The sequence below is a fragment of the Hyaena hyaena genome, unplaced genomic scaffold, assembly GCF_003009895.1.
Source record: "Hyaena hyaena isolate Hyena2069 unplaced genomic scaffold, ASM300989v1 scaffold_43, whole genome shotgun sequence".
Taxonomy (NCBI): Eukaryota; Metazoa; Chordata; class Mammalia; order Carnivora; family Hyaenidae; genus Hyaena; species Hyaena hyaena.
This window is the reverse complement of record NW_024080675.1, coordinates 1055313-1083197: the sequence shown is the minus strand read 5'-3', so window position 1 is coordinate 1083197 and position 27885 is coordinate 1055313. Positions and strand designations below refer to the sequence as shown.

Here is a 27885-nt window from a genome sequence, read left to right as displayed (position 1 = left end):
AAGCCAAACCGGCAACGTTGCAATTTTCCTGCAGTCTTCGAGAGCTGCAAAAGCTCCGGATTCACCCAGAGCCTGGGAGCCCGCCCCCGCCCTCGCCCTCGCCCAGGAAAACTAGGCGCATGCGCCTATCCGGCGGCCACCACCGCCTGGTGGCGCCAGTGCCCCCCACACCCGTTTCACCCGCTCAGCCCGCTCTTTCGAATACCTTTGTCTAATTCCATAAGGGCAGAGTTAGCATCCAGCTCCTGTTCGCCATAGCCGGCATCTGCCAGGAAAGACTTAGTTGAGTTTGACGCCATGACCCGAATAATCACGCGACTAGGCTATTTAAAAAGATTGCAAACTCTGCCCCAGCACCGCCATCTTCTTCCACCACCTCGCGGATTTTTCCTCCGCGCTATGTCAAGCCCTGTTACGCATGCGCCCTGGTCTCCCCGCCGTTCGCCAGCGCCTCTGCGGCCCCCCGCGCAGGCGCTCAGGGAGCTCCAGAACTCTGGGTTCCCGCGGCTTGGAGAAAAAGAGGCGGGGATTGGAAGGGGGAAGTGACTCGGAGGCGCCCGGACGCCGCGGCGAGAGCCAATCAGAGGGCGTGACGTCAGTTTGGCGGGGAGTTTGGTGGCCGGGGCTTACAGTGGCGGGAGTTGGAGGCAATAACTAGTCGTGTTCTGAGGGGCGCAAGCTACGATTTCTGCTGAACCTAGGGGCCATTTCCGCGGCTTTTCCTTCAGTTGAACCTTTTCCTCTGGCCCAGATGCTCTTCAATTCGGTGCTCCGCCAGCCCCAGTTCGGCGTCCCAAGAAATGGTGAGTAACGGCCCTAACCGCTACTTGTTGCTGGCGGGCTTCACCTCCCCCGAACAACACGGCGCACCAAGGCCGACTCCAACTCTGTTTCCCAGCCCCCGAGTTCTCTCAAGGCCAAAGTGAGTTCTTGTTAGTGAGAACTACTGAAGAAAGCTGCACTTTTATGCCTTTGGGACACTTTTAATCGTAATCGGGAGTTTTTAAATTGCAATACGGGCCGACGGAGGGACGAAAGTTGAATCGGCTGGCCTTCTTTACGGCTTCTGTCTGTATTGCACATTAACTGGACAATGCGTGCATTTGAATGTGTGTGTGTGTGCAGTTTAACAGTTTTGTGAGATCTTCAAGACTCATATTCACGGATTCATTTGTTAATTCATTGATTCATTTGCTGTGGAACTTTAGTGAGCCCAACTGTTTGCTGTATACGCTGGTGAATATGATTCGCTATTAAGGAACGCAGTCAAGCAGAGAAGACAGAACATCTGCTTCTAGCATGGTCAAAAAAATGTTCCCCCATGTGCATGAAAATTCGAAATTACACAGTGAAAAATGCCCATAACCACATCCCACAGAGATCATCACTGATAGTAGATTAAAGTATATTATTCCAAATGATTTTCGGAATGCCAGTGTAGTATGTATTGTTATATACAGAAATGGGATTTAAATGCTTTGTTTCGTTTTCAGGTATAGCGGTATAACTTGGGGATGTTTCTGTGTTAGTAGTATGTAGAAATCCAACTTATTCGTTACAGTTGTTGAGGTTCCTTAGGTTAAAACATTGGCAATAGGAGTTTTGAGCTCAGGTTTGAGTGTCATCAACCTGAAACTTTCTGTTAAGTTTTTGACCAGGGAGTTACTAGGCAGACTAAGGTTGGATGCAAATGAAATCTCATTCATTTAAAAATGGTCTTCTTTCCCCTTGACACCATGTGGAAAACAAAAAGAAAAGAATATGAGAAGGGGACCTTTTATATTAAGGCAAGGGTCTAGGAAAAGGATATTGAGAAGTAGATTGAGGAATAGTCCCTCAGTTTCCTGTCCCCATTCTGAACTTTGTACCATCCTTACCTACTTCCACCTTGTATATTCTTTCTGATGGTACTCTAAATGTCCTCTGTCTGTCTCTCCTGGGACCTTGCTTAAGTAACTTCTTTGTGCCTTGTGTCCTGAGTGGCAGTACTGCGCAGTAGGTAAGAGCTCTGTCTTTGGAGTTAAACTGCCTGAGGTTTAATTCTAGCACAAGTCCTTACTATCTGTGAGACCTGGCAAGCTGTTTATATTTAGCTTCTATTTTGTAATTAAAGTTTTTCCTAATTCTCCAGTAGATCTGTCTACTTCCCCTCTCTTTCTCATTCACAGAAACTCATGTATCATATGTTAGACACTGAAATTCATTCATTGTTATATACTATGCATAGAATTTTATAGGACCATCTTTTTTCCCCTTCCATGTTGATGTTCAATGCTAGGCCCCTTTTCTCCTTCTGCCTACTCCCATGAATGTTGATCATATCCACAACCAGGACTTCTTCCTCTACTACCTTCAATCGTCCATTCCCTATACTTTACATCCATTCCTATAAAAGCTGTGTGAGTATCTTCGCCCAGCAGGTCAGTCTCACAAACATCTCAGACTCCAGTACTCAAAACTGAACTCCGTTTTTCCTCAAACCTGCTCTGCTACCTACTTTAGGGAGTGGTCCCATTATTTTATTTTATTTATTTTATTTTTTTTTTACAAATAGTTTATTGTCAAATTAGTTTCCACATAACACCCAGTGCTCATCCCCACAAGTGCCCTCCTCCATGCCCATCCCCCCTCCCGCCCACATCCATCAGTCCTCAGTTTTTGTCAGCATTCAAGAGTCTCTCATGGTTTGCCTCTCTCCCTTTCCCCCACCATTTCCCCCCTTCTTCTCCCCCTTGCTCCTCGGTTAAGTTCCTCCTAATCCTCCTATACGTGCAAACATAAGATATTTGTCCTTCTCTGCCTGACTTATTTCGCTCAGCATAACACCCTCAGGGTCCATCCATGTTGCTACACATGGCCAGATTTCATTGTTTCTCATTGCCATGTAGTATTCCATGGTATAGATAAACCACATCTTCTTGATCCATTCGTCCGTTGATGGACACTTAGGCTCTTTCCATGTTTTAGCTATTGTTGAGAGTGCTGCTATGAACCCATTATTTTAAACTAGTCTTCCTAGCCAGAAACTTGAGTCATTCAAAAATTCCTCTTTTTTCCACAAAATACAGAAAGTTCCCTTAAAACCTCTTGAATCTGTCCTCTCTGTTCCCACTGATTTTACCTCATCAGTATATCTTGATGTGTTCTATACTTACCATTTTATTTCCATTGGGTCCTAATAAATTCTTGTCTATACAATAACAAGTTTCCTAAATGGTCTCTTAGTTTCTGTCTCCAGTTTATTCTCCACATTGCTGCTAACAGTCTTTCTAAAGTGGAAATCTGATTACTCCTTTATTTTTAAATTGTTATCTAAAAGTTTTTATCATAGGTTTAAACTTACTGAAATTTTAAAATAAAAAATCGAAATGTATCTAATGGAATATAAAGATTAGTGATTTGATGATCACATCAATCATTTTTTTTTAAATATGAACAAACTCTTTAACTGCCAGATTTTGTATGTACAGTTGAACCTTGAACAACATGGAGGTTAGAGTCACCAACGCCACACAGTCAAAAATCTACCTATAATGTTTGACTCCCCCAAAGCTTTACTAATAGCCAGCCTCCTGTTAACTGGAAGGAAGCTTTACCAATAACATAGTCAGTTAACACATAATTTCTATGTTCCACATATTATACACTATATTTTTTTCAGTAAAGCTAGAGAAAAGAAGATCTTATTAAGAAAATTATAAGGAAGATTTGATGGCTGTTCCTCTCACTGCTTGGAGCCTTAGGTAGTGGGATTTTAGTCCATCATAAATGTAAACTGACTTGTCTTCACTCAGGGCACCATGGGGATGGGTTGGCTGTCCGTTAGTGTCTTCTGATTTTTGTGGAGTCAAACAATTTAAAAAAAAAAAAAAAAGAAAGAAAATTATAAGGAAGAGAAAATCTGATTACCTTACTATGTTTGTCAAAAAAAAAAAAAACCCACATGTAAGGGGACTCGAACCTGTGTTCAAGGTCAGCTATAGTTGCTTTTTCCCCTTGATTTTATTTCCACTTTCTTTCACAGGATTTATCCTAATGTAATTTGATTCTAGGCTTGAAAAGTTATTTTTTTGATCGCAGTGTCAAAATTTTCTGTAATCATAAAACACTAAGTGTCAAGAGTTTCTTCTGAATTGTTACAGTTATTCATATCCAAGTGATCAAAACAATATGGACTATTAATTTTGGTAAATAATTATGAGGCCAAAAGTAAAATTTAATTGAAAGTATGTCTTTTAAAGAGATGGATTTAGCTATTTATGATGCCTTTATTAAAGGAATTATCCTGGGGCGCCTGGGTGGCTTAGTCGGTTAAGCGTCCGACTTTCGCTTAGGTCATGATCTCGCGGTTCGTGGGTTCGAGCCCCGCGTCGGGCTCTGTGCTGACTGCCAGCTCAGAGCCTGGAGCCTGTTTCAGTCTGTGACTCCCTCTCTCTCTGACCCTCCCCTGCTCACGCTGTCTCTCTCTCTCTCCTAGAAATAAAAAAAAATAAAATAAAGGAATTATCCTATTGTCTCTTAGTTGGAGTCCCATAAGTTTTTATACTTTGGATCAAACAAGGTTTAAGAATGGGACATGGAAAGGCTTCCTTTTGAGAAGTGGAAAAAAGACAGTGATGAAGGGAGAGGAGGGCAAAGAGCCACAACCTTCTCAGACAGATCAGTTACAGAAATGCACATATATCAAATGATTCTCTGAAAACCTTCATGTCCTTAAATACTCCTTGAAAAATTGGCACCTAATTCTAGGGGCTTAAATTGTACATCAAGGGAAGAATAGCCTTTTCCAAGTGAGTGTTATGGGGGAAAGAACTATATATTCATGTTGGAAACTTTTGCAAAGCACGAGGATCCAACGACAGTTGGTTAAGAGACCTGTCTACAATGTGTGTTATAGGGAGTGAAGAAATGGAAGGAATGGGGGATAAGGACAAGTTACCAAGCCCTATTAGGCCTTTTGTTGGTGTTTGGATATTAGTCAATGGGCAGTGAGGTAGAGTTTGAAGGAGTCCCCGTGTAATTCCAGAGAATTAGATCTCCAGAGCTTATCCTGTTCAGTTCCGCCTAAATTGTTCAAGACTTGGTCCTTTTGACTTTGTGTGTTGCAATCATTAGATTATTATATTTTTTAACTCCCAAACCACAAGTGTACATTTACATAACTTTAGAACACAGGTTTTTATTTTAAAATTCATTCTGTAAATGGATATTTATGAACTTTACAACATAAATATTGTATTCTTCCTTTAGTGGTCTATTAATGGCTTGTTTACCCTGATACCTGACCTAGAGGTAATACCCCCAGGAATAAAGACTAAATCTGGGTTGTATTCTTTGGATTGTATTCTTTCTTCTTTTGTACGGATTCCTTCAGGTTATCTCTAGGAACACCAAAGCTAGATGTGTCTGAGGTATGTCAGACTAAGAGGTCTTCTACAAACAGTATTTTTGATGAAAAGTGGGAATTGAAAGTACCCTAAAATGTAAGAGAGTTTATTAATTATTTAGATAGCTCTCAACAGAATGTAATTTCATTGTCCTCTGGTGCTTTATAAACATTTAGTTCTCAGTAACCATTTATTAAATGTTTCTTTTAAATATTTAAAATGTTATTGACCCCTATAGCTAAATGATAAATCTTTGAAGATTGCTTACTACTTACTTAGGACCATAGTACACGTTATATCTCTGACCCAAGTAGAATAAATTCTCCCTCTACCCTAAATTTCTTCCTCTCTCTTGTATATTCAGTGAAAATTTACTCACCTCTCAACTTTGATTTCACCTCCTCTAAAGACTACCCTGACCCCACAAGTAGCCAGGGCTGAACTGACTGTACCCTAGGGGTAGGTACATGATGCCTCACATGAAAACTGCTCTAATATACTTGAAGATACTGTGACTTGTTGCTGTTAAGATTTTAGAATCCTAGAATTTTAGCATTGGTAAGCAAAGAGGAAGTGGAATTAGAATTTACTTGTGAATATGTTAGTGGCTAGGAAGGCACATTTACCTACATTATTTCCTTTAACTCTTTGACCATTGGCTTATGTATGACATATCTAGTAATTTAAGAGTTTGCAGTAATGTTGATTTAGAAACTCTGGAACCAAAATTTTAATTGAAGAGAAGGGCAGTTTTAATGGTTTTGGTAGTCTTTGTGGTTGTGTTTTGTCATTGTCACCAAAGAGCATTGGAGAGGTAAGGTCTTTTTTAAATGTGCAAAGGCCACTTGTTTCTTAAAATCTTCAGTGTACAAACAAGAGTCTCCATTGAAGATGGATTAATATTCCACTTAAGCCCAAAGCTGTACCTCACCAGAAGTTGAGAATGCTCTTTCATCTCTACCTTTCAACCTCAGGATCCCTTAAGAAAATATCAAAAACTGCATTCTAAAGGATCCTGGATAGTGAGTGGATTTGTATAAAGTATGTAAAGCTTTTAAAAACAGATATTTACCTCTGTGCTTGTTAAAAGTACTGATATGTGGTGATATTGGAATTCTATAAGGAATTATGTCTTACTTTAGGATGGTCTTCACAGTACCCTCTACAGTCCCTTCTAACTGGTTATCAGTGCAACTGTAATGATGAACACACTTCTTATGGAGAAACAGGAGCCCCAGTTCCTCCTTTTGGATGTACCTTCTCTTCTGGTAAGAGAATTACTATCTCATCTAGGCTTGCTCGGAAATAATCTATTTCACACTTAGAGAAGAAATATACTGGGTATCCCCCTTTCAAGAAAATAGTAGGTTTGACAGATGGTGGAGTTTTTCTAAAAACTGTTCTCCTATGATTTATGAAATAGACTTTTCTTAATTTCTATGCATAGTTTTACAGTTTCTCTAAAGCATAGGTCTATTATAGCATTGTTGGGTGCTGTTTTTGTTTGTTTGTTTGTTTTTTGACTTGATACTGAGAAGGGATTGCAAAGGTTCAGCTATCATGAAAAACTGTTTTGCCCAGTAGATACACCTTTTGGTCTGATGGAATCTCTCTCTCTAATGTATTGGGGAACATATGAACAAAAATAGAAGAAGTTGTCCCAACTGTTAATAGTTTAGGAGAGGAAAAGTAAAAGGGTATGAAAAGGAAATTTAATAGACTCAACCTGCTGGTGGCCTGTATCATATGCTTTTCTTTGCCTTTGATCAGTACCTCTCTTATTTTGTTTAAGCACTACCCATCTCTAAGTAAGGCATTATCTGAAGATAATTTTGGTGGTTTTGAGTCATTTATTGAATTATATATTATGAAAGATTTTAAGCAGTCTTTAATTCAAATAACTTCTCTACCATATCAACTGCTATTTGGGTAGAATCCTCTTCCCTCTTTTCAGACAGATTTTTTTGTGTTTAACTAGAAGCATTCAGCTAATCTATATCATTGTTTTTATAGCTTTATACCCAGCTTTAAAATTTTTGTGTTACTTTTTATGTATTTTATTTTTTATTTCTTATTTAGCTCCCAATATGGAGCATATACTAGCAGTTGCCAATGAAGAAGGCTTCGTTAGGTTATATAACACAGAATCACAAGCCAATAAAAAGAAGTGTGTCAAAGGTAAGCCTAGGTCTAAATTTTTTGTTTTAGCATTACTTTAAATTCATAAAGCCTCATGTAAATTGTTATTTGGATATATTACCGATTATATTGACTTCTGATTAAGTCTGTTTAAGAAGTTAAATCTTTTACACTTAATGTGGTTAGAGGAAGCATCACTTTAAAGTATTTATATTGACCAAGCATTTCCCAAGGAAAAGTTATACTGACATTAAGAAGCTAATAGGAACTAGTTAAGTCAAGTGTGGAGATAAGCAAAACAAACTATAAATGATATAAATGTACAGGAAAAATGCCACAAGTGTCAAAAGGAAAGCTTTCATGTCGTAAAGATGGCAAGGAAAATTTTTCATGAAGTGTAGGACATTCGGGTTAGACTATGATATTTAAACCAATCAGTGTGGAACAGGACCTGCCACGTGGAGGGGAAAGCATTAGCAGAGGCCTAAAGATAAGAAAGCATAGGCTATAATTAGGGAACAGGGAGTGATCCAGTTTGGCTGGAATAAGATAGATGGAGAACAGTGAGAGATAAACCTTGCAACAGAGATAAAGACCAAAGTATGCAGAACCTTAAATGTCAGACTAGTTTAGATTCCATGCAGAGAGCATGATGAAAATTTTTGAGCTGGAAATGTTTCAGAAAGATTCCATTTTAGAGAGCATGTTACTAGTCACCTCATGGAAAGGAATTTGATATCAAATGGTAGTCCTCTATAGTAGTAAAGGTAATGTATCATGTCTGTGAGTACACAAGTTCTCTTTGGCCTGTGGACTGTGGGTGCTGATGACTGATCTTTTCACTATAGCTTTCAAGAAATTCAAACTGCTATTGATATGGCTACCCCTGAACATAGTGTAGACATTTCACATTCACAATTTTCTTTGTTTAGAATGGATGGCTCACTGGAATGCTGTCTTTGATCTGGCCTGGGTTCCTGGTGAACTTAAGCTTGTAAGTGACTTTCATTTTATTGGAATTTGGGTAAATACTGGTAAAGCATTGCTTGATTAAATTACAATACCTTATTTTTGAAAGGTTACAGCAGCAGGTGATCAAACAGCCAAATTTTGGGATGTAAAAGCTGGCGAGCTGATTGGAACATGCAAAGGTCATCAGTGCAGCCTCAAATCAGTTGCCTTTTCTAAGTTTGAGAAAGGTAGGTTTGTACCTATCCTCTTTCATGTCCTTAACCTCCTTTATGGTGAGTTAATAAGAAGCTGTAATTGTTTCCTCCGTTTCTCCTGTCAGAATTGCTACTTTACCTACATAGATGATTGAGAGTCTCATGACTGAAATCCATGAAATTAACTTGGCTTTTAGTCCTGTTCTTATGGATATTATCTCCAGCTTGTCCCTGTTAAGATTCTTCAGATAATTTTTTTCTATAATCTTGCAGATAAGGTGAATATTTATAAATAGCCACAATACTCCTGTTCAACTTTGAGTGTCCTTTAAAGTCAAAACCTGTCCTGGACACTGATTAACTCTATTTGTAAACTAAATACTTTAACTTTACTTGTAAAATTTTAATTAAATGGATTGTAAGGATAGAGTGGGAAAACTGGTAAAATGGGTGTGATTCTCTACCTAAAAGTTTACCATTTAATTGCTTTAAATCACCCAATTCTCTAATGTTTTCAACTCTTATTTACTCAAAATTTATCTTTCTATATTTATTTTGCTATTATAATAGAGAAGGAAGATATAAAGAATGGTATACAGAACAGTGCTATAATAGCTAGGGAAAAACTTAGGATTGTCTGAATGAGTTCTTCATTTCTATTCACTTCTTTTCTCCTTCCTCCATTAGTTTCTCACTGTATAATTTTTTTAAAAACAAATAGGCCAAACATTGATCTCCAAGAAGTGACTGCATTAATCTGACTTTAATCTCAATGATAAAGATAAACATTGCAGTCTCCTTTATCATTAAGAATATTCTGTTTTTAAAAGGAACATTTTCATTTATTCACATGAGCCCTCAGGAAAATTAAACTGAGTTGTTGAGCTGATTTGTACTCAAAAAAATGTCAATTTTAATTGACTATGGTTGCTTTTGAGAGTGGAATCTTGAAGAAAAATATATGGCATAGTTTTTACCACTAGGTTGTCATTAGAACATCTCTTGTATAAAGTTAGGTATGTTTGTATTCTAGTTTACTACTGTATCAGAGTTTACTCGGAGTTTATAAGATCATGAAAATTTACCCTACTTTAAGTAAACTTATTTAAGGAGTAATAGAAAAGGGAAACACTGTATCTTTTGGTCCCTCTATACAGTAAGTCTATGCCAATGTGGTCTAGTAGAAAAAGCACTGGATTAGAAATTGGGGCTGGTGGCTTTTATCATGGCTCTCAGTAGTCGGTAGTGGCTCTAGCATGAATTATCTGGTTGGACACTGCCCCCAAAGCCACATACTTTGGTTGGTTAACACAGATTAGATTTTAGATTCTTCAGCCAAATGCCTTTGTACAGGGCACACTTTTACAAACATACATAGAACCCCTGTTTTATTCCTGGTTTCTGCCTCTGAACCCTTGGGCAAAGTCAGTTTTATTTCCCTGGACTTTCATTTGTTGATACTTTTGTTTTAACAGGCAATTAACTCAGTAATAGTTAGATTACAGACTGTCAGGAGGGTCAGATCCCACTTCAGTTCTTCAACATAAGCTTTAGTTACAAGCCACTTTTGGTTTTCCCTTGCATCTGTGGTTAAGGGGTCAACCAGAGACTTGTGCTAAATTTAATTTTTTTTTAAAGTTTTTTAAATGTTTATTTTTTGAGACAGAGAGTATGAGCAGGGAAGAGGAACAGAGAGAGGGAGACACAGAATGAAGCAGGCTCCAGGCTCTGTTAGCACAGAGCCTGACATGGGGCTCGAACTCATGACCTGTGAGATCATGACCTGAACCAAAGTCGGAGGTTTACCCAACTGAGCCACCCAGGTGCCCTGTGCTTTAAATTTAAACATAGAATGAGATTACCCTTTCCCTCGCTCTCTCTGGAGTTCCCCTCTCTGACAGCTCTTGTTGCCTCAGCCTCCTTTTCCTACTTCCTATGGCTTGAAAGATAGTAGGTTTTTTATTGGCATCTTAGCTGCCTGGTAATGGTATTACAACTGGTTACCTTCAAGGTAAAACTAGAAAAAAACCGTAATTAGCCCAGGCCAATCATTTGCTTCAGGTATAAACTCCCCTCCAAAAATTTCATGTTTTTGTTTAGTTTCTAAACAGCCCTCAGGTAGTTGGTTTTTATGTTTTGTCCAAAGTTTATAGCTAATACAGGTAAAGATTGGTTTGGTAAGTGCTCACTCTTCCACACAGGAAACAGTCTTTTTGGTTTAAAGAATACAGCATTACAGATAAATTGAAGTTCCATTATGTTCCATTCTCTAATCCCATTGTCCTCTTTCCATCCCCAGAGGTCACCTGTTGTGCTATTTTGTATAGATTTCGTCCATGTTTTTATACTGAGACAATATAGCTTGGAGGTTTGGAGAGTGGGCTCTGGATTTATTCTAAGAATATCTTTATAAGTTACTTACCTTCTCTATGCCTTAGTTTTCTTATCTATAAAATGGGTATAGTAATAACCCCCTAATAGGGTTGATAACAAGGATTGAGATAATTTATATAAAGCCAATGGGTTAGTGTACAGCACTTAGTAAGCTCTGAGTATCTTTTGGTTATTGCTTGTTTATCATTATTTCCGTACGTGTACTATATATAGTGTTTTGTGTGGTTTTAAGAATATTTACACAGAGGGATTATTCTATAAAGTGGTTTTTTCAGCATAAGCCTTTTGAGTTCTTTGTAATCCTTTCCCTTCACAACTTTGTTTTCTCTTACTTGTTGTTAAGTCATGTATTTTTTGCAATTTTAATCTCCTGTGCCAATTATAGTGCCTAACATACAATAATAGATACTCTAGGAAACTTAAGTTGAAATGCATGTATTATTGACTGGTTTTTGTTAACTTCTTATAAATTATTTCGCCCCCAGCTGTCTTCTGTACAGGTGGAAGAGATGGCAACATCATGGTCTGGGACACCAGGTGCAACAAAAAAGGTAGACCAGTTCCATTTAAATTTTGATAAATGTGGGATCACCCCTTACTTATTTTGATTGAGTTAGTGATTTTATCTGGTTACCACCAGGGGGCACATGTTCATAATCGCCCATTTCTGCTCATTGTATGAATTCTCAGGATCACTGTGAGTGTTTCAAGTATTACCCTCCATATTCACTTCTGTTGTCTTCTGAACTATGCCATTTACCTCAATTAATGATGTAATTATTAATACATGGGCTCACTGGGAGATAATCTTTTAATTTAAAAATTATTTGGCTTTCAAGAATTGGATTAAACATAATTATGCTCACGTTGTGCCCATGACACCACTAAGCAGAATGCAATGAACATATCCCTGCTTATTCCTTTTTTAAAAATAACTTATTTATTTTTAATAGACTATTTTTCAGAGCACTTTTAGATACACAGCAAAATTGAGCAGAAAATACTTCCTCTGCCCACAGCCTTTCCCACTGTCAGCATCCCACAGCCAAACTGGACATTTGTCAGAATTGATGCCCCTGCACTGATACATAATTAGCACTCAGTGCCCCTCTGCACTTTACATTAGGCTTCACTCTCGGTATTGTATATTCTATTAGCTTTGACAAACATATAATGACATGTATCTACAATTATAGTATCATGCAGACTGGTTTCACAATGCTAAAACTTCTCTGCTCTGCCTGTTCATCTTGACCTTCCCCAAGCCCTGGCAACCACTGATCTTTTACTGTCTCCATAATTTTGCCTCTTGCAGAATGTCATACAGTTGGAATCATACATATGTAGCCTTTTGAGACTTGCTTCTCTCACTTAATATGTATTTAAGTTTCCTCCATGTCTATTCGTGGCTTGGTAGCTCATTTCTTTTTACCGCTGAGTAATATGCCATTGTCTGGATATACCACAGTTTATTCATACATTCATCTCCTGAAAGACATCTTGATTGCTTCCAAGTTTTGGCATTTGGGAATAAAGGTACTCCAAATATCCATGCGATTATTTCTTTTTTATACGTTATAATCTCACCAAAAGAAATGCAGTAGCTCCTGGCTTCTTATTTCACTTTTAAGAATAGAATTAATTTGGGGATATTATGCATAAATGTTATATCCAGCAAGGGAATAAAGTTCTGAAACCTAAATCAGTTTGTTGGGAATATCTTTCAGATGGATTTTATAGGCAAGTGAATCAAATCAGTGGAGCTCACAATACCTTAGACAAGCAAACCCCTTCAAAACCTAAGAAGAAACAGAATTCAAAAGGACTTGCTCCTTCTGTGGTAAGGTTTTATAGCTGTGTACATATGTGCAGATCTTAACAGTAGGATAGAATCACATTTTATAGAACTTCTTGGGCATAACATAAGGAGCTATAGATGAAGTAAATGAGAAGCTTCATTTCGTCTTGGTAACAGTAGTTTATTGCTTAACACTCAATACCTTCAGTACTACAGTAGTAGTTCTCAAACTGTAGTGTGGAACACAGTTACCTGGAAGTATATTAAAAATTCATTTTCCTGAGCCTCATCCCTAGAGTTCTCCATGCATATACATATCTATAGTATAATATAATTCGTTAGGCAGGGGGGGATAGTTTCAAGAAACATATTAAGTACCTTGATACAGTTTACTTTAGGGGGAGGTAATCACTCTTATTTTCATAACTACCTGAAATATATGAGTTTTTAATACTTTTCTAAACATTTGGCAAAATAGTAAATGTACTGAGACATTTAGGTAGAATGTAGTATCTCTCTAGAAACTTGTAGTCGAAGCTTAAACAATGCCCATAATACATCTTTTTTCCTTTCCAAAAAAATCACCATTACTCTTTATTGTGTTTATTTTTCTAATATTCCTGGTCTGTAGGATCCAAATTAATATGTTAGAAAAATGTTTTTACTAATTAAAATTGTATACCATGAATAGGACACAGGCATGAGTGGAAAGTGACTGGCTTAATGTGGTTTTTGGAGGCCAGATGAAGTTAAAATTAATATCATTTCAAACAATCAGATTCTGAGCTAAGAAAACTTGTTAATGGCAATTAGGTAAAACTCCACTGAGCTCCTTTAAATTTTTCAGAGCATGTAATCATCTTTCATCCATAATTCTTTAGACACTTCCATATGATAGTTTAGGTGGACGGTGACATTTTACAGATGAAACAGGCACAGGAAAGTTAAATGAGTTTCCTAAGGATACACAGCTTATTAGTAGGGCTGATTTTAAGTAGAACCAGTTTGTTTCTTGAGAACAAGGCAAAGTCAACACTACATACTGTAACTTAATGATGTTTATAAAGGTCATTTTCACACTAAAATTCCTTGGTCAGTATAAATATCTGATTTAGGATTATTGGAAAAGGAAGATTTAGTCTAAGTCAGAGTTTGGGTGAGGGAGAAGCCATCATTTTAGCATCTTGTTCTCTTCGTGGTGAAGATTATGATACCCAAAATAGGACTTTTGCCATTCTTTTTCTGCCTTTCGTGCTGTCAGGATTTCCAGCAGAGTGTTACTGTGGTCCTCTTTCAAGATGAGAATACATTAGTCTCAGCAGGAGCCGTGGATGGGTAAGAGCCTTTATTTCTTGTTTCTTTTGATGAGATCTCTTTCATAAACATGACAGGGAAGTCACCTAGTCCCATTAAAATAGAATGTGTGTGCTTTTAACTTTCAATGTAGTGAATATCCAGCTGAGAAGAGGAACTACAGATCACACTGAAAAATCCCTAATTAGGACTTTTGCTCATAAAATTAAATGAGGTAATCCATGTGTCACACTGAGCACATTATCTAGCACGCAGGAGCGGTGTTGGCTGCTGTTGCTGTTGCAGAGAAGCGGGATGGGAAGCTCCCTTGTCCACGCAGTGTAATTTAAGCAGCGGGTCTTATTTCAGGAGTAAGATTTCTGTTATATTGCATTTTCTCTTCTCAGGTTTAGGAATAACCCTAAAAGAAGAAATCTGATTCTGGGTATATAAAGGGCATTTTGGGGAGTAATCAGTAAGGCCTAATGACTTTCACATACCTGCCATCTGTGATTGGTCTGAATGTTTAGTTTCCAAATAAGTTGGTGGTACTTCTTGATTGGTTGCTTTGTTAGAATAAAAATTCTTTGAGTGTTTTTAAGCACCCTTCTTTGCCCCCTTATTTGCTCATTGTATCTCTGAAGACATCCCTCCCTTCAAAACTAAGAAGATGAAGGCTTAATGAACTAGAACTTCTGTTGTCTCTTCTGGACCCCACAACTTGTCTCTGGACCAAATTCTCAGGCACAAATGGAGGATTATCTGAAGGTTATTAGTAATGCTTGTGAATGGCGTGAAAGCTTGCTCTGTTTCCAAGGATACTGCCCTTCTACACAAAATATGGGTTTTCAGGTTGCCTATAAACTAGATGTTGAAGATTAATACAATTATACCAATAGATAAAATGAAGAAATACTTAATTTCACAGGAAAATTTATTTAGATTACTTGAATTATGTAGAGAGATATAACCATAAGACAGAGCTTATTCCTTATGGTATTAGAGGTTACATGTAGAGTGTTAACGACTTAGGAAGCATGCATTTTTTTTTGTTTTTTTGTTTTTTTCTGAAAACAATGAAGCAATGACCATCAGAACCCAACCTTCATCTTCCTTTTCCGCTCTCTTAAAGTAAACTCAAGGTAACCCATCACTGGGTCAGATCACATCTGTTTCCGTTCTGCTTAAGTTATTAGCCTGACATTGGAAACAATAGTATGAGATAGTTCAGTCTCTTCCCCAATGAGATATCCTCATTGTACGTGGTTGATGTGCTAGAGGAGTCAGATTAAAAGTCATTTCACATTCAGTCATTCAATGTAGTTGAAACTGTTTGGAGTTGGGTGGCTACAAAATAACTTTCTTTACCTTGGTTTTTAGGGTAATCAAAATATGGGATTTACGTAAGAATTACACTGCTTATCGACAGGAACCCATAGCATCCAAGTCTTTTCTGTACCCAGGTAGCAGCACTCGAAAACTAGGTAAGCCTTTTTAGATCCTGTAGGACTTTTTTTTTTAGATGTGTGAGTTTTTGTTAAAATTTTAAAAATAAATATCAGGCTGGTTTTCAGCAACATGGACTTGAGGTGAACATGTGGTTGTATCTTTTTGAAATTCAAAAGATAAAAGGAATATTTTTGGTTTATATATATTTGAGGGAAGATGAATTCTGATAATCTTGTGGAATGTTCTTTTGCCTCTACATTTTCATCTCAGTTCTATTCGCTGTCATCAGGACATGCTAACTAAAGTTTCGTTTTTCTAGGGTACTCAAGTCTGATTTTGGATTCCACTGGCTCTACTTTATTTGCTAACTGCACAGATGACAATATCTATATGTTCAATATGACTGGATTAAAGACTTCTCCAGGTAAGATCTTAGCCACTTCAAATCTCCTCCCCAAAAACTAATATGGAAGTGTTTGTTAATGATAATTTTTTAATGTTTTTTACTCATTTCTGAGAGAGAGAGAGAGGGAGGGAGACACAGAATCTGAAACAGGCTCCAGGCTCCGAGCTGGCTGTCAGCACAGAGCCTGACGCGGGGCTCGAACCCACAAACTGTGAGATCATGACCTGAGCCGAAGTCGGACACTTAACCGACTGAGGTACCCAGGCGCCCCTGTTAATGATAATTTAATATTGCCCTTTTTCTAAGAGGACTTTGAGGTCTTAACAGTGAGTCTTTCCTGAAATTATGTCCCTTTGACTATATTTAGACTTATCTCAATTTTTTGTAAGATACAGAAAGCTGTTCTGCTTAGCTTTTGTCTTGTTCGGGCATTGTTTGTTAAAATTAGGGAGCTGAAGTTTTTAAGGCCTTAAATAGGTTTTATCTACTCAACCTCCTTAATGTTGGGCAGAGTCTATTTTATCTCTAGCTTTCCCTAACCTCACCTTTTTTTTTTCCTTCAAGAAAATTAAAATTGGTATCTGGTGTATAAAGTTGATACCTGACATTTTTAGAAAAGAGGTGAAAGTTTCTTAGGCATAGTCTAAGAGGGTTATTTGGGTTATATAATTTTAAGAATATTATTAATTACTTAGCCAAGCTACATCTGAGTAACGTGGTTCTTGCTCAGGTCAGAAACAGAGTTTGAGTTCTGTAACCAATCCCCAAAGCTACCTAGTTCCCATTAAAGTAAGATGTGCTGATAAATAAGAAATCTTAAAATAGTACAGAATTTAGCTGGGCCCTTACAGAAGTTTCCAAAGACTGCCCCAAGCCATTAATAGGAGTTTGACTTCTATGACAGCTTCACATTTGGTGTTTCTAACGCCCTGGATTAGTTCTCGTGTTGTCTAAACAAGAACAAGAATATTTGGAAAGGGGAAGTGGTTTATAACTTCTTTTCCTATTTTCCTGAGTAGAACCAGAACTTGGATAGTTTTTAACTTAAATAATATAAAATAGACTTTTTGAAAACTTTCTCCAAAAAAAATAAAAGTACAGTCCTAATCATGTTATCGAATATACAAGAGCTTCTTCTTTTTTTTTTTTTAAATGCTTTTTAATGTTTATTTTTGAGGGCGAGAGACACAAAACATGAGTGGGGGAGGGGCAGCAAGAGATGGAGACACAGAATCCAACACAGGCTCCAGGCCCCAAGCTGTCAGCACAGAGCCTGATGCGGGGCTTGAACTCACAAGCCATGAAATCATGACCTGAGCTGAAGTCAGATGCTCGACCAACTGAGCCACCCAGGCACCCCACAAGAGCTCTTTCTGTGTCATTTTTTTTTTATAGTGTGGCCCTAAAGGGGGACCTTGAGTTTAGTTTGTCCCTCTGTCATCAAACAGATATGCCCACGGCTACTTTACTGATAATTTAGTAACTTTTTCCCTGTGCTCCTAAAATAGTATTAGGTAGGTAGATAGGTAGGTAGATAACGTTCCTTAGAAATTCAGTGACAGATGTATGTGTGACACCCAGTAATTGCTTATCTTTTTCAAAACTTCAAAAAGGGTCTTGGGCTTAATATTTCATCTCCCATACTTTTAATTCGCAATATTTTATATTAACTGATGTTCACAAAGATGACTCTGAACTACTTCAATAAAGCATTTTTATTTTCAGAGCCCAAATTGTTAAAGTTTAAGTTGAGCTAATCAAAGCCAATACAGGTTTAAGGATTTTTTGAGAGATCTGAAGCATTTACAGTGTACTTGATGACCAGTAGAGGGCAATAAATACTTACTATTTTAGCGGGAAATTTGTTCTGTATTTTTCCATTCATAATTAGAGTAGAGAAAGATCAACAAATATAATTTTCGAGTTGTATTCAGAACAAAGGAACCTGTTTATTTTGTGAGATTTATCATAATAGGTAAAAAGAAAATGTATATCTGAATTGATTAACATTCTGCTTAACTTCCACATTGGGAGGGTTACAGGGGAGACTGTGTAACAGTGTAGGCTTTTTCTTGAAAAGCTAACATTATAAGATCTTTTTCCAGTTTTATTTTGGTAAAAGGAAGAGGTTTCTATGACCACTTAAGGAAAGCTATTAAGTCCTTAGTAATTCTTATTTCCTTTCTGTTAGAAGATTGGAGTGAATTTTTTCCTGCTTATATATAGTCTTAAATTCTCCAATATGTGAGATTTGTTTTTTTTTTTTCTATTACCCATTAGTGTTCTCATAGCAGAGGCCTCAGGTTTTGGTCTTCTTAGAAGAGCCTATCAAGCACACTGTGCTAGGTTGGATTATTTGCCCTTTTACCATGTACTAAAAAGTCTAAATCTAAAGGCTAACCCTAACCTAGTTGGAATATCTTACATATAAACATACAGTTTACCCCACTAGCTACTTCTTTCCATCCTTTTTAAAAAGACTCTTAGAAAAATTAAGGTAGATTTCTACATCCCAAATGAGCTGTCCCTAAATCTTAACTCTTTCCACTGATTTGTGCTTATTCATGCAACAAATGTTTGAAAATCTGCTCTGTTCAAATTACTATGAGATCTAGTGAGGAAAGGATAAAATAGGAAATTTATCCTTGAGATTTGAAGTCTTAGAGGAAGAAGCACCAATGTATTATACAGTGGAAAAGCCCTACCTCACAGTGGGGAAAGAGAAGTCTAATAAGGCATTTTACTAAAAGAGTGGACACTGGTTCCGTTCTTCTTCTTAGGAACATTTTTCATCACTTTCTTGTGTATAGCCAGCTCTGTACCAAGTATTTGGCTTAGGTCATGAGAGTGGGTCTAATATAAAGCTTCTCTGAGACTTCCTCTGCTTTTCTGCCAATGTCCAGTTCCCTTTAATTTAGTGAATATAGCTGGGCTATCTGTTTCAACATTCAATAGTCAATACAGTAATAAACCTTGTTAGAACACGTATATTGTCTGCATTTATTTGAACACTTGAAATAACAAGAACCAAGTATTTTCATTTTTCCCCCCTCTGGCAGTGGCTATCTTCAATGGACATCAAAATTCTACCTTTTATGTTAAATCCAGTCTTAGTCCAGATGACCAGTTTTTAGTCAGTGGCTCAAGTGATGAAGCTGCCTACATTTGGAAGGTAAGTTGCCAAACTTCCCTCACAAATGTGAGACTAAAGTATTCTTTAAAATATTTTTTCTAAGATGAGCAAGTTTAATGCAAACACATGCTGTTAACTTTTTCTACATCAGATGTTCAATAAAAATTGCTTCTTCCTTCTTAACATAGCCAAACCTCCTTCTGATTGTCAGAATATATCACACTTTAATGGCCAGAGCTTCTCAGAAATTGACAACCTATGTCCTCCAGGAGTTTCACAGATTATTAAGAAATTAAGAACTCAAAAAACTGGAGAGAGTCTTAACTACTTTGTCTTACTTCCTGGAAAAACACATTGGGACTGCCTTTCTGCCTTCATCATGAGATCTAGCTCCATGTTGAGCTCTGCGCTGAGCATGGAGCCTGCTTAGATTCTCTCCCTCTCTTTCTCTGCCTCTCCCCTGCTTGCACACACACACTCTCTCAAAATATATTTTTTAGAAATATCTTCAAAATACAATATTTTAATCCCCAGGATCCTATACCCAAATTAGCCATAGAGCCTTGCACAAAACACTCAAAAATATTTATATGGCAATTGTACTCTTTACTCTCTCATAATTGTCCAATCTTAAGGTTACTAGAAGAGATGTGGCTGCTTTATCAATTTTATATACATATATTTTTTAAGTTTATTTATTTTGAGAGAGAGAGAGAGAGAGCATATGCAGGGGAGGGACAGAGAGAGAGGGAGAGAAAAAATCAGAAGTAGGCACTGCACTGTATAGTCAGCACAGAGCCCAAAGTGGGGCTCAAACTCACGAACCATGAGCTCATGCCCTGAGCCAAAATTAAGAGTCATCTGCTTATCTGACTGAGCCATGCAGGTGCCTCTCCCTTTTGTATATATTTAATAGCACTATTTAATCTTTTTATTTTATAGATTTCCCATTTCACAAGTTTATAAATTTTTTTACTTTTTTAAACATTTATTTATATTTTTTTTACATTTATTATTTTTGAGAGACAAGAGTGAGACAGTGTGAGCAGAGTAGGGGCAGAGAGAGAAGGAGACACAGAACCTGAAACAGGCTCCAGGCTCTGAGCAAATGTTCAGCACAGAGCCAGATGTGTGGCTCGAACCCACGGACTGTGAGATCATGACCTGAGCTGAAGTTGGACGCCCAACCGACTGAGCCAGCCAGGCGCCCCAATGTTTATTTATTTTTGAGAGACTGAGAGACAGAGCATGAGCAGGAAAGGGGCACACAGAATCCAAGGCAGGCTCCAGCCTCTGAGCTGTCAGCACAGAACCTGATAAGCTCCAACTCATGAACCGGGAGATCATGAACCTGGGCTAAAGTCGGATGCTTAACTAACTGAGCCACCCAGGTGCCCCAATATGTTTTTACTTTTTAAATAACAGTGATTCCTAAGTGACTGCTATAAGCCTAGAAATTTAAAGCTGTTGCGGGCATCCAGGGTGGCTCAGTCCATTAAGCGCCTGACTATAGGTCCAGTCATAATCCCGTGGTTCGAGAGTTTGAGCCCCGAGTTGGCTCTGTACTGACAGCACAGAGCCTGCTTCAGATCCTCTCTCTCTGTCTCTCAAAAATAAACAAACATTAAAAATATATTAAAAAGAAATTTAAAGCTTTCCATTTGACATTAGTGGAGAAAACAAATATTACACAAGTAGCACTTACTAACCACTAGCTCTTTTGGGACTAATTAATTATAGAAGTGTCTGGGAGTTCAGAGAAATAAGAATAATATGGCATTGTTTTCCTATGGTTAGAAAGGATCTTCTAGATTGCCTTGTAATGTCATAGATGTCCTTGACATTGGTGAATCTAATGATCAGAATTCACACATTTTGGATCTTAGAGGCATAAAGTCTCAAACTTCATAGACCCATAGATTCAATGTTATCAAATCCCTTCTCAGAAGGCAATTACATCTTTCTTAGTCCTGCCAACCTCTAGGAAGTTGTATCTTTAATGTTGGTTTAGGACAGGATAGAATCCGTCAGGTATGAAGGATAATTCTTCAGCTTAATTTCATCTGGTCCTGGGGGACACACTAAAAAAACTGAATACCTAGAGGTGCAAAAATGCAACACTACCTTAGGAGTTTTTAGTCACAATATCCTAGATGGTCACATGGTGGAGACGTTGTTCTATCCAAGTTGCTTTTGTGTTGTTGTACTTGCCTCTTTTTCTGTAAGTGCATTTCTTTCTTTTATTTATTGTATTTATTTTTATTTTTTTAATATTTTAAATGTTTGTTTATTTTTGAGAGAGAGACAGAAGATGAGCAGGAGAGGGGCAGAGAGAGAGGGAGACACAGAATCTGAAGCAGGCTCCAGGCTCTGAGCTGTCAGCATGGAGGCTGACGTGAGGCTCGAACTCACGGGCTGTGAGATCATGCCCTGAGCCAAAGTCAGATGCTTAGCCCACTGAGCCCCACCCTGGCACCCCTATTTATTGTATTTTTAAATGGCAATTTGCTTATAAAATATATATCTAAGACCCTTATTCGTAAGAGTTTTTACTTAATTTCTTGCCTATAAAATTTTCTGACTTGAGTTTTATTTATTTATTTATTTTTTAAATTTTTTTTTTAATGTTTTATTTATTTCTAGGAGAGAGAGAGACAGCGTGAGCAGGGGAGGGTCAGAGAGAGAGGGAGTCACAGACTGAAACAGGCTCCAGGCTCTGAGCTGGCAGTCAGCACAGAGCCTGACGCGGGGCCAGAACCCACGAACCGCGAGATCATGACCTAAGCGAAAGTCAGACGCTTAACCGACTAAGCCACCCAGGCGCCCCATCTGACTTGAGTTTTAAACTTTAATAATATAGGTTACTGACACTAATGCTTTCTTCTAATATATTAAATTCTGAGTTTCAGATTTGATCTTAATGCTTGTTTTTCTTTTTGTTTTCCCTTTCTCCCACTCTCACTGTCTTATCTCCATTCCCTTTTCTATTTGACTCCCAATTTCACAGGAAGATTTTTATTCCTACCAAAGTCTGTATCTTTTTAAGGTTTTTAATTTTTTAAAAGAAAATTACACATACCAAAAAGCATAATAAAAGATTATGCAAAAAATACTTAATGGACTGATCATTCTTAAAAATCACTTAAAACTCAGATTTGTTTTTACATTTATTTATTTTTGAGAGAGACAGAGTGTGAGCAGGGGAGAGGCAGAGAGAGAGGGAGACACAGAATCCGAAGCAGGCTCCAGGCTCTGAGCTGTTCGCACAGAACCTGACACAGGGCTTGAACTCGAGAACCGCAAGATTAAGACCTGAGTCGAAGTCAGACCCTTAACCAACTGAGCCACCCAGGCACCTCTAAATCAGTTTTTTAATTACATATACATAATTCTACATATAATTGTATATTATACACGTGTATACGTGTTTATAGATATACTTTTATTGTCAATTCTCTCTAGCTGTTTTCTTTAGTACATAGGCCATTCTGTCTTGGTTTGTTTTGTTTCAGGGAATGAGGGTCGAGGTAGTTTCTCTCTTTAAAGACATGCGGTAAAGATATTTGGCTGTTGTTAGTAACCCATTTTCAGACATCTACTCTGGCTATCACATACATGGGTGACCCTTTCTAAATTCCTAGGCTGGGTCACATGTCAGTGCTGAATGATGTGGTTCAGACATGATGTTCTCCTGCCTGTCCACACATAACTCAATGTGCAGGCTCTGATATTTGAGATCCTGGCAAGCTTACTGCTCCTAAAATTGAGTTTGCCTAGTGAGGTGGCTCAGTTTCTCTTTTCCATGATTAAAAAAATAAGGTGGGGGTGTAGTTTAAAAACCATTCTGTGCAAGCTGCATATCCAAGCTATTAGGTTATTTTATAGCTCTGCTATGTTTCCAAAAGGTCAGAATTCCTTCAAGTGTTGGGATTTTTTTCTACATTAAAAAGCCTAGGGGCACTAGAAAACAGAGAAATAAAGGAGTTTCAGGTCTTAAGACAGAAGAGAATGGCCTTCTACTCTTTACCACTGCTCAACAAAGGGGAGACATAGTTAGACTCCGACACTGAGGCCCAAGACTTAACAATACAAACAGTTAATTTTTTTTTTCTTTTTAATTTCTTACCCTTGCCTCCTTTCCCTGGTTCATTTCTGTTATAGCCACTGAATAGTATTGGAGTGGTTATAAATAAACTCATTTGGCACAGTCATTCTACCGCTGACTGCGAAACATTGAGCCTGACACTTTAGGAAGTGTAAATGATCTCATGGCAGAAATAAAGATGAGATTTGGTTTCTCACTGGGCATAGTAAGGAGACTTTAGGGGGAAAGGTGCTGATCTTTTTTGCATGTTTAAGAATATAAAATGTTTTATTACATGTATAGCTTAAAGCCAGTTCTTTCTACCTGTTGCCTTTATAGTTCCAGGAGTTTTACCATGGGGACTCTCCATTCCTTGAATTAAAGTCTGTATAACAGCTAGAATATGTAAGAGAGGGCAGTTTTCCATGGTTTGACCCTCTCCAGGATGCACAGGTGTAAATGCCTCTTGGACTTAAATAGTTTCCTCTTTCGACTTAAAAGTAGAGAGGCTTTTAAAAAAGAAATCATGGGGAGCCTGGGTGGCTCAGTCAGTTGAGCATCCGCCTTTGGGTCAGGTCATGATCTCACAGTTCGTGAGTTCAAGCCCCACATTGGGCTCTGTGCTAACAGCTCAAAGCCCGGAGCCTGCTTCGGATTCTGTGTCTCCCTCTCCCTCTGCCCCTCCCCCACTCATGCTGTCTCTCTTTGTCTCTCTCTCTCTCTCTCAAAATAAATAAATGTTGAAAAAATTTTTTTGAATAAAAATAGATAAATCATGTAGATACAGTGATGTTTTATAAAAATGAAGTGACAATGAATAAAAACTTATTTGAATAAAAATGAAGGATTTAAAAACTACTTGAGCTTCACCAGAGGACACTCATCTTCTTCAAGCAGTCAGCAAGTATACTATACCGTGCTAATACAGACCTAAACTGTGAAAGCTCTTGGAACTACCATTCATATAAACGTGCTGGACAGTACCTCTCATTTCAGCCCACAATATGTCCTTCTCTCCACTTTTTTTTGTTGAGATAGAGGTTTATCATTTTAGTCATGTTTAAATGTATAGTTCAGGGATTTTGAATACAGTCACGATATTGTGCAACCACCATCACTATTTCATTTCCGGACATTTTCATTACTCCAACAGAAACACTGTACCCATTAAGAGTCACTTTCCACTCTTCCCTGCCCTCAGCCTCGGGCAAGCATTAACCTATGTTCTGTCTATGGATTTGCCTCTTCTGGACATATTCTATAAATAGAGTCACACAATATGTGATCTTTTATGTCTGGCTTGTTTTACTTAACATAATGTTTTCAAGATTCATTGTGTTGTTGCAAGTATCAGTACTTCATTCTTTTTATGGCTGAGTATCCATTGTGTGGATTGACCACATTTTACATACCGATTTATTAGTTGGTAGACATTTGAATTATTTTTACTTTTTTGGCTTTATAAATAAAGCAGCTATGAGCGTTCATGTATAAGTTTTTGTTTGAACATACATTTTTCAGTTCTTCTGTGTGTATATCTAAGAATATAAGTGCTGGATCTAGTAATTAATTCTGTGTTTAACTTTTTGATGAACCTTCTCCCCCCATGTTTAAGGCTATGTAAAGTGCCTGGCTCAACAAATGCTGACTTGTATTATTTTTTTAATGTTTATTTATTATTGAGAGACAAAGAGACAGAGTGTGAGAGGGGGAAGGGCAGAGAGAAGGAGACACAGAATCTGAAGCAGGCTCCAGGATCTGAGCTGTCAGCACAGAGCCTGATGCGAGGCTCGAACCCACAAGCCGTGAGATCATAACCTGAGCCGAAATCAGAAGCTTAACCTACTAAGCCACCTAGGCACCCCTTGAAATTTATTTTAATCCTTTGCATACACATTTAGGTTCCCTTAGGTATTGTAATGCCTAGAAAATTGAAGAAGAGCCAATATCATGAAATGACAAGTTAAAGGCCATAAGCAGAGTAAACCAACGCAGTAGAGTAATGTGTTCCTACCAGAGAGGGTCAAAAGGACATTCGGATTTTCTCTCCCTTTTAATTTGGTGCTACCAGTCCTGCTTGGGCCTTGGATAAAGGGAAGCTTAATGGGCTGGGGCCATCCCAAAGAGAGAAGGAAGGAGAATTTCTCTGAGTTCTGAAAGAGACTATCTCAAAAGTCTTCAAAAATATGCTACCTCATGAGAGAACAGGTTATTGTTCTCTGTGCAATTTTTTGCACAAATTTTGTAGGAGGCAAAAAGTGAGGTCTTTTTTCTTAATACTCAGGAAAAAGCTTTTTCTGTGAAACTCTTAATTAACCCAGCAAGGCAAATTAGACTCTGTTCTTTCTCTTCTTTTGCTTTTTGAATCCTTACATGTGCCATTTAACCCAAGAGTAGTAATAATTGATTTGGAGAACCTTATGAATCAGTGTGTTGAATATCTTCACTACAATTGAAGGAATCTATGAAGTTTACTTAGTCATTCTTGCAAATATTCTTTCCACAGTCGCCTCCACTTTCTTCATACAGATGAGCAATGATTCAGAGCCTCGGGAAAATGAAAAGGGAATAGTTTCTCTTTTTCAAACACATGTGCTATAATAATAGAAATGAGTTTGTGCCATATTGTGCTGATTAATTCCCATGGCCTCTGAAAGGGATTGACAGGTCTTGAATGAATCAACTGTCAAATGCAGATCAGTAATGGCATCGGGGGGAGAGTGTGTGTGATTCTTAGTCACGTGTGTTGCACTGCACAATATGACCCTCTTGATCCTTTAAATGTGGCAGAACTTAACTGAAAATTCAAGAGTTCTTTAAGCAAATTAACCAAAATGAAATCTTAAAAGTTTTTTTTTTTTCCCAAAAGGTCCATATAAAAAAGTATATAGTTTATAGACTTTCAAAATGAAGAGCCTGGGTGGCTCAGTCAGTTAAGCAAAATGAAGGGATGACTTTGATAAAAATCAGTGAGTCTCTTGGATGAAAGACTCTCCTTTTGTCACAGAACTGGTAGTATGTCTGAGATGCTTTCAGGGTTTAACTAATGTGTTCTTGGAAGTCACTGATTAGAGAAAATCTGAAAATGTCTAGGCTTTGTGAAAACAGGACTCCACTTGAAGTGTACACTACCTAGCAGCTGACCTCCATCCTTACAGAAAGTTTATCAGCTAAGAAGTGAGGGGAAATGTCATCCTTGCATTTTAGTCAAAATATATATGGATAGCTAAGTAGTCCTGTCCTGGTATCTGAGTTCCTATCTGTCTTCTCAGATCAGTGACATAACTTTGCCCATTGGAACTCTTTTCTGAGCTATAACTAGACATACTTAGAGACCTTTGGTAACAAAGCTCTCTAAGGCACAGACATGGAAAGATTTAAAGGCTCTATATGGGAGACCTAACACTGTTCTGCTGACCTGTTTTTTTCTTTTTTGATGGTGTGATAGGTCTCCACACCCTGGCATCCTCCTACTGTACTCCAGGGTCACTCTCAAGAGGTCACATCTGTGTGCTGGTGTCCATCAGACTTCACAAAGGTTTGTAAATAAATCTGTAGTTGACTTAAAAAGTGGATCACAGATTTGTAGATTCTCCCAAGGTTAGTTTGAGAGTTATACAGACTTTAATGTTTAAATAGAGATCAAAAGAACTAGATCCAGGATCTATGTCAGCATTAATCATAGACATTCTCACTTTGGGGATGAGCACTGAGTGTTATGTAGAAACTAATTTGACAATAAACTATTTGTAAAAAAAAAAAAAAAAAAAAAATCATAGACATTCTGCTTTTCTCTACCAGTAGGGAAACTTACACTAAGGAATAAGAATGGATTTCTTGATTCCTTAGAAGTCATTGTTTTCCTAATTGTAGAATTAAGTTTTTAATATAATTAAATTTCATCCAAATATCTAAGGTAAAACAAAAATCTAAAGGTGAAAAAAACAGTTTTATTAACTTCCTGCATATTATTAATGTGATATGTTAAAGGTAACATCCCGACTGTTCTTCACAATCCAGTTTAGTCTTCACATGCCTCAGCAATGTGTACTGTGAAGTCTTAATGTGCTACGGTAGCTATGGCAAACTGCAAAAGCAGCCCCAAAATGTTTTAGACATTTCTCACTTAAAAGAAAATTTAACAGTAGCACTTAAAAACAAACAAAATCCTGAAAGTTAGAAAGGCCAGAAACATTAATTTTATGTACACGTAGGGCTTTCATACAATGGTGGCCCAAATTCCACACACTCTCCTGGCTTCCATTGCTCTGGTCTTTGGGTTATTTGGGGTTTACAAGCAATATCACTTCTGTGGAGATCTCCCCTTTCATGTATGACGTTTTGAGGTTTTGTTCCCATCTGTTTTTTATCTTCCAGAAACTTCTTATGGTCTGGCCTACTCATGGCATCCCTGCTAGCTTTCCAGTACTGCTGTGGGTTTCTTTTTATTTCTGTATCCCTGTATAACCATTTCTGTGCTCAGCCTCATGATAGGCCTTTTTTTTTTTTTTAACTCATTGTTTTAATCTCCAATAATTACATCCCAGTGACATTTTCCTTCTGGGATTCCATGTAACTTCCAGTGAAATATCTGCTTTTAACATATTTTATACTTTTGTAGAACTAAGATTTTTTT

At 37.7% G+C, this 27885-nt stretch overlaps 2 protein-coding genes and 1 non-coding gene across 5 annotated transcripts in view; 2 read left to right on the top strand and 1 right to left on the bottom strand.

Moving 5' to 3' along the window:
- The window catches only part of INTS7 (integrator complex subunit 7), an 87057-nt gene extending 86613 nt beyond the window's left edge, over positions 1–444 (bottom strand). Inside the window, exon 1 of the mRNA XM_039230100.1 lies at positions 206–444. Coding sequence (XP_039086031.1) covers positions 206–299 — 94 coding nt within the window. The 5' untranslated portion in view covers positions 300–444. The remainder of the gene's footprint in view (positions 1–205) is intronic.
- A 196-nt stretch (positions 445–640) lies between these two features.
- Positions 641–27885, top strand: part of DTL (denticleless E3 ubiquitin protein ligase homolog) — a 49448-nt gene continuing 22203 nt past the window's right edge. For all 3 annotated transcript variants that reach the window (XM_039230135.1, XM_039230134.1, XM_039230133.1), the window contains exons 1-12: positions 641–803; positions 6530–6655; positions 7467–7565; positions 8459–8520; positions 8605–8725; positions 11572–11637; positions 12814–12926; positions 14146–14219; positions 15558–15661; positions 15946–16050; positions 19092–19204; positions 26698–26787. In XM_039230135.1, coding sequence (XP_039086066.1) covers positions 752–803; positions 6530–6655; positions 7467–7565; positions 8459–8520; positions 8605–8725; positions 11572–11637; positions 12814–12926; positions 14146–14219; positions 15558–15661; positions 15946–16050; positions 19092–19204; positions 26698–26787 — 1125 coding nt within the window. In that variant the 5' untranslated portion in view covers positions 641–751. The remainder of the gene's footprint in view (positions 804–6529; positions 6656–7466; positions 7566–8458; positions 8521–8604; positions 8726–11571; positions 11638–12813; positions 12927–14145; positions 14220–15557; positions 15662–15945; positions 16051–19091; positions 19205–26697; positions 26788–27885) is intronic.
- On the top strand, positions 3710–3857 carry LOC120230543. Its single transcript, XR_005528069.1, has one exon. It is a non-coding gene; the product is annotated as a small nucleolar RNA SNORA79 (small nucleolar RNA).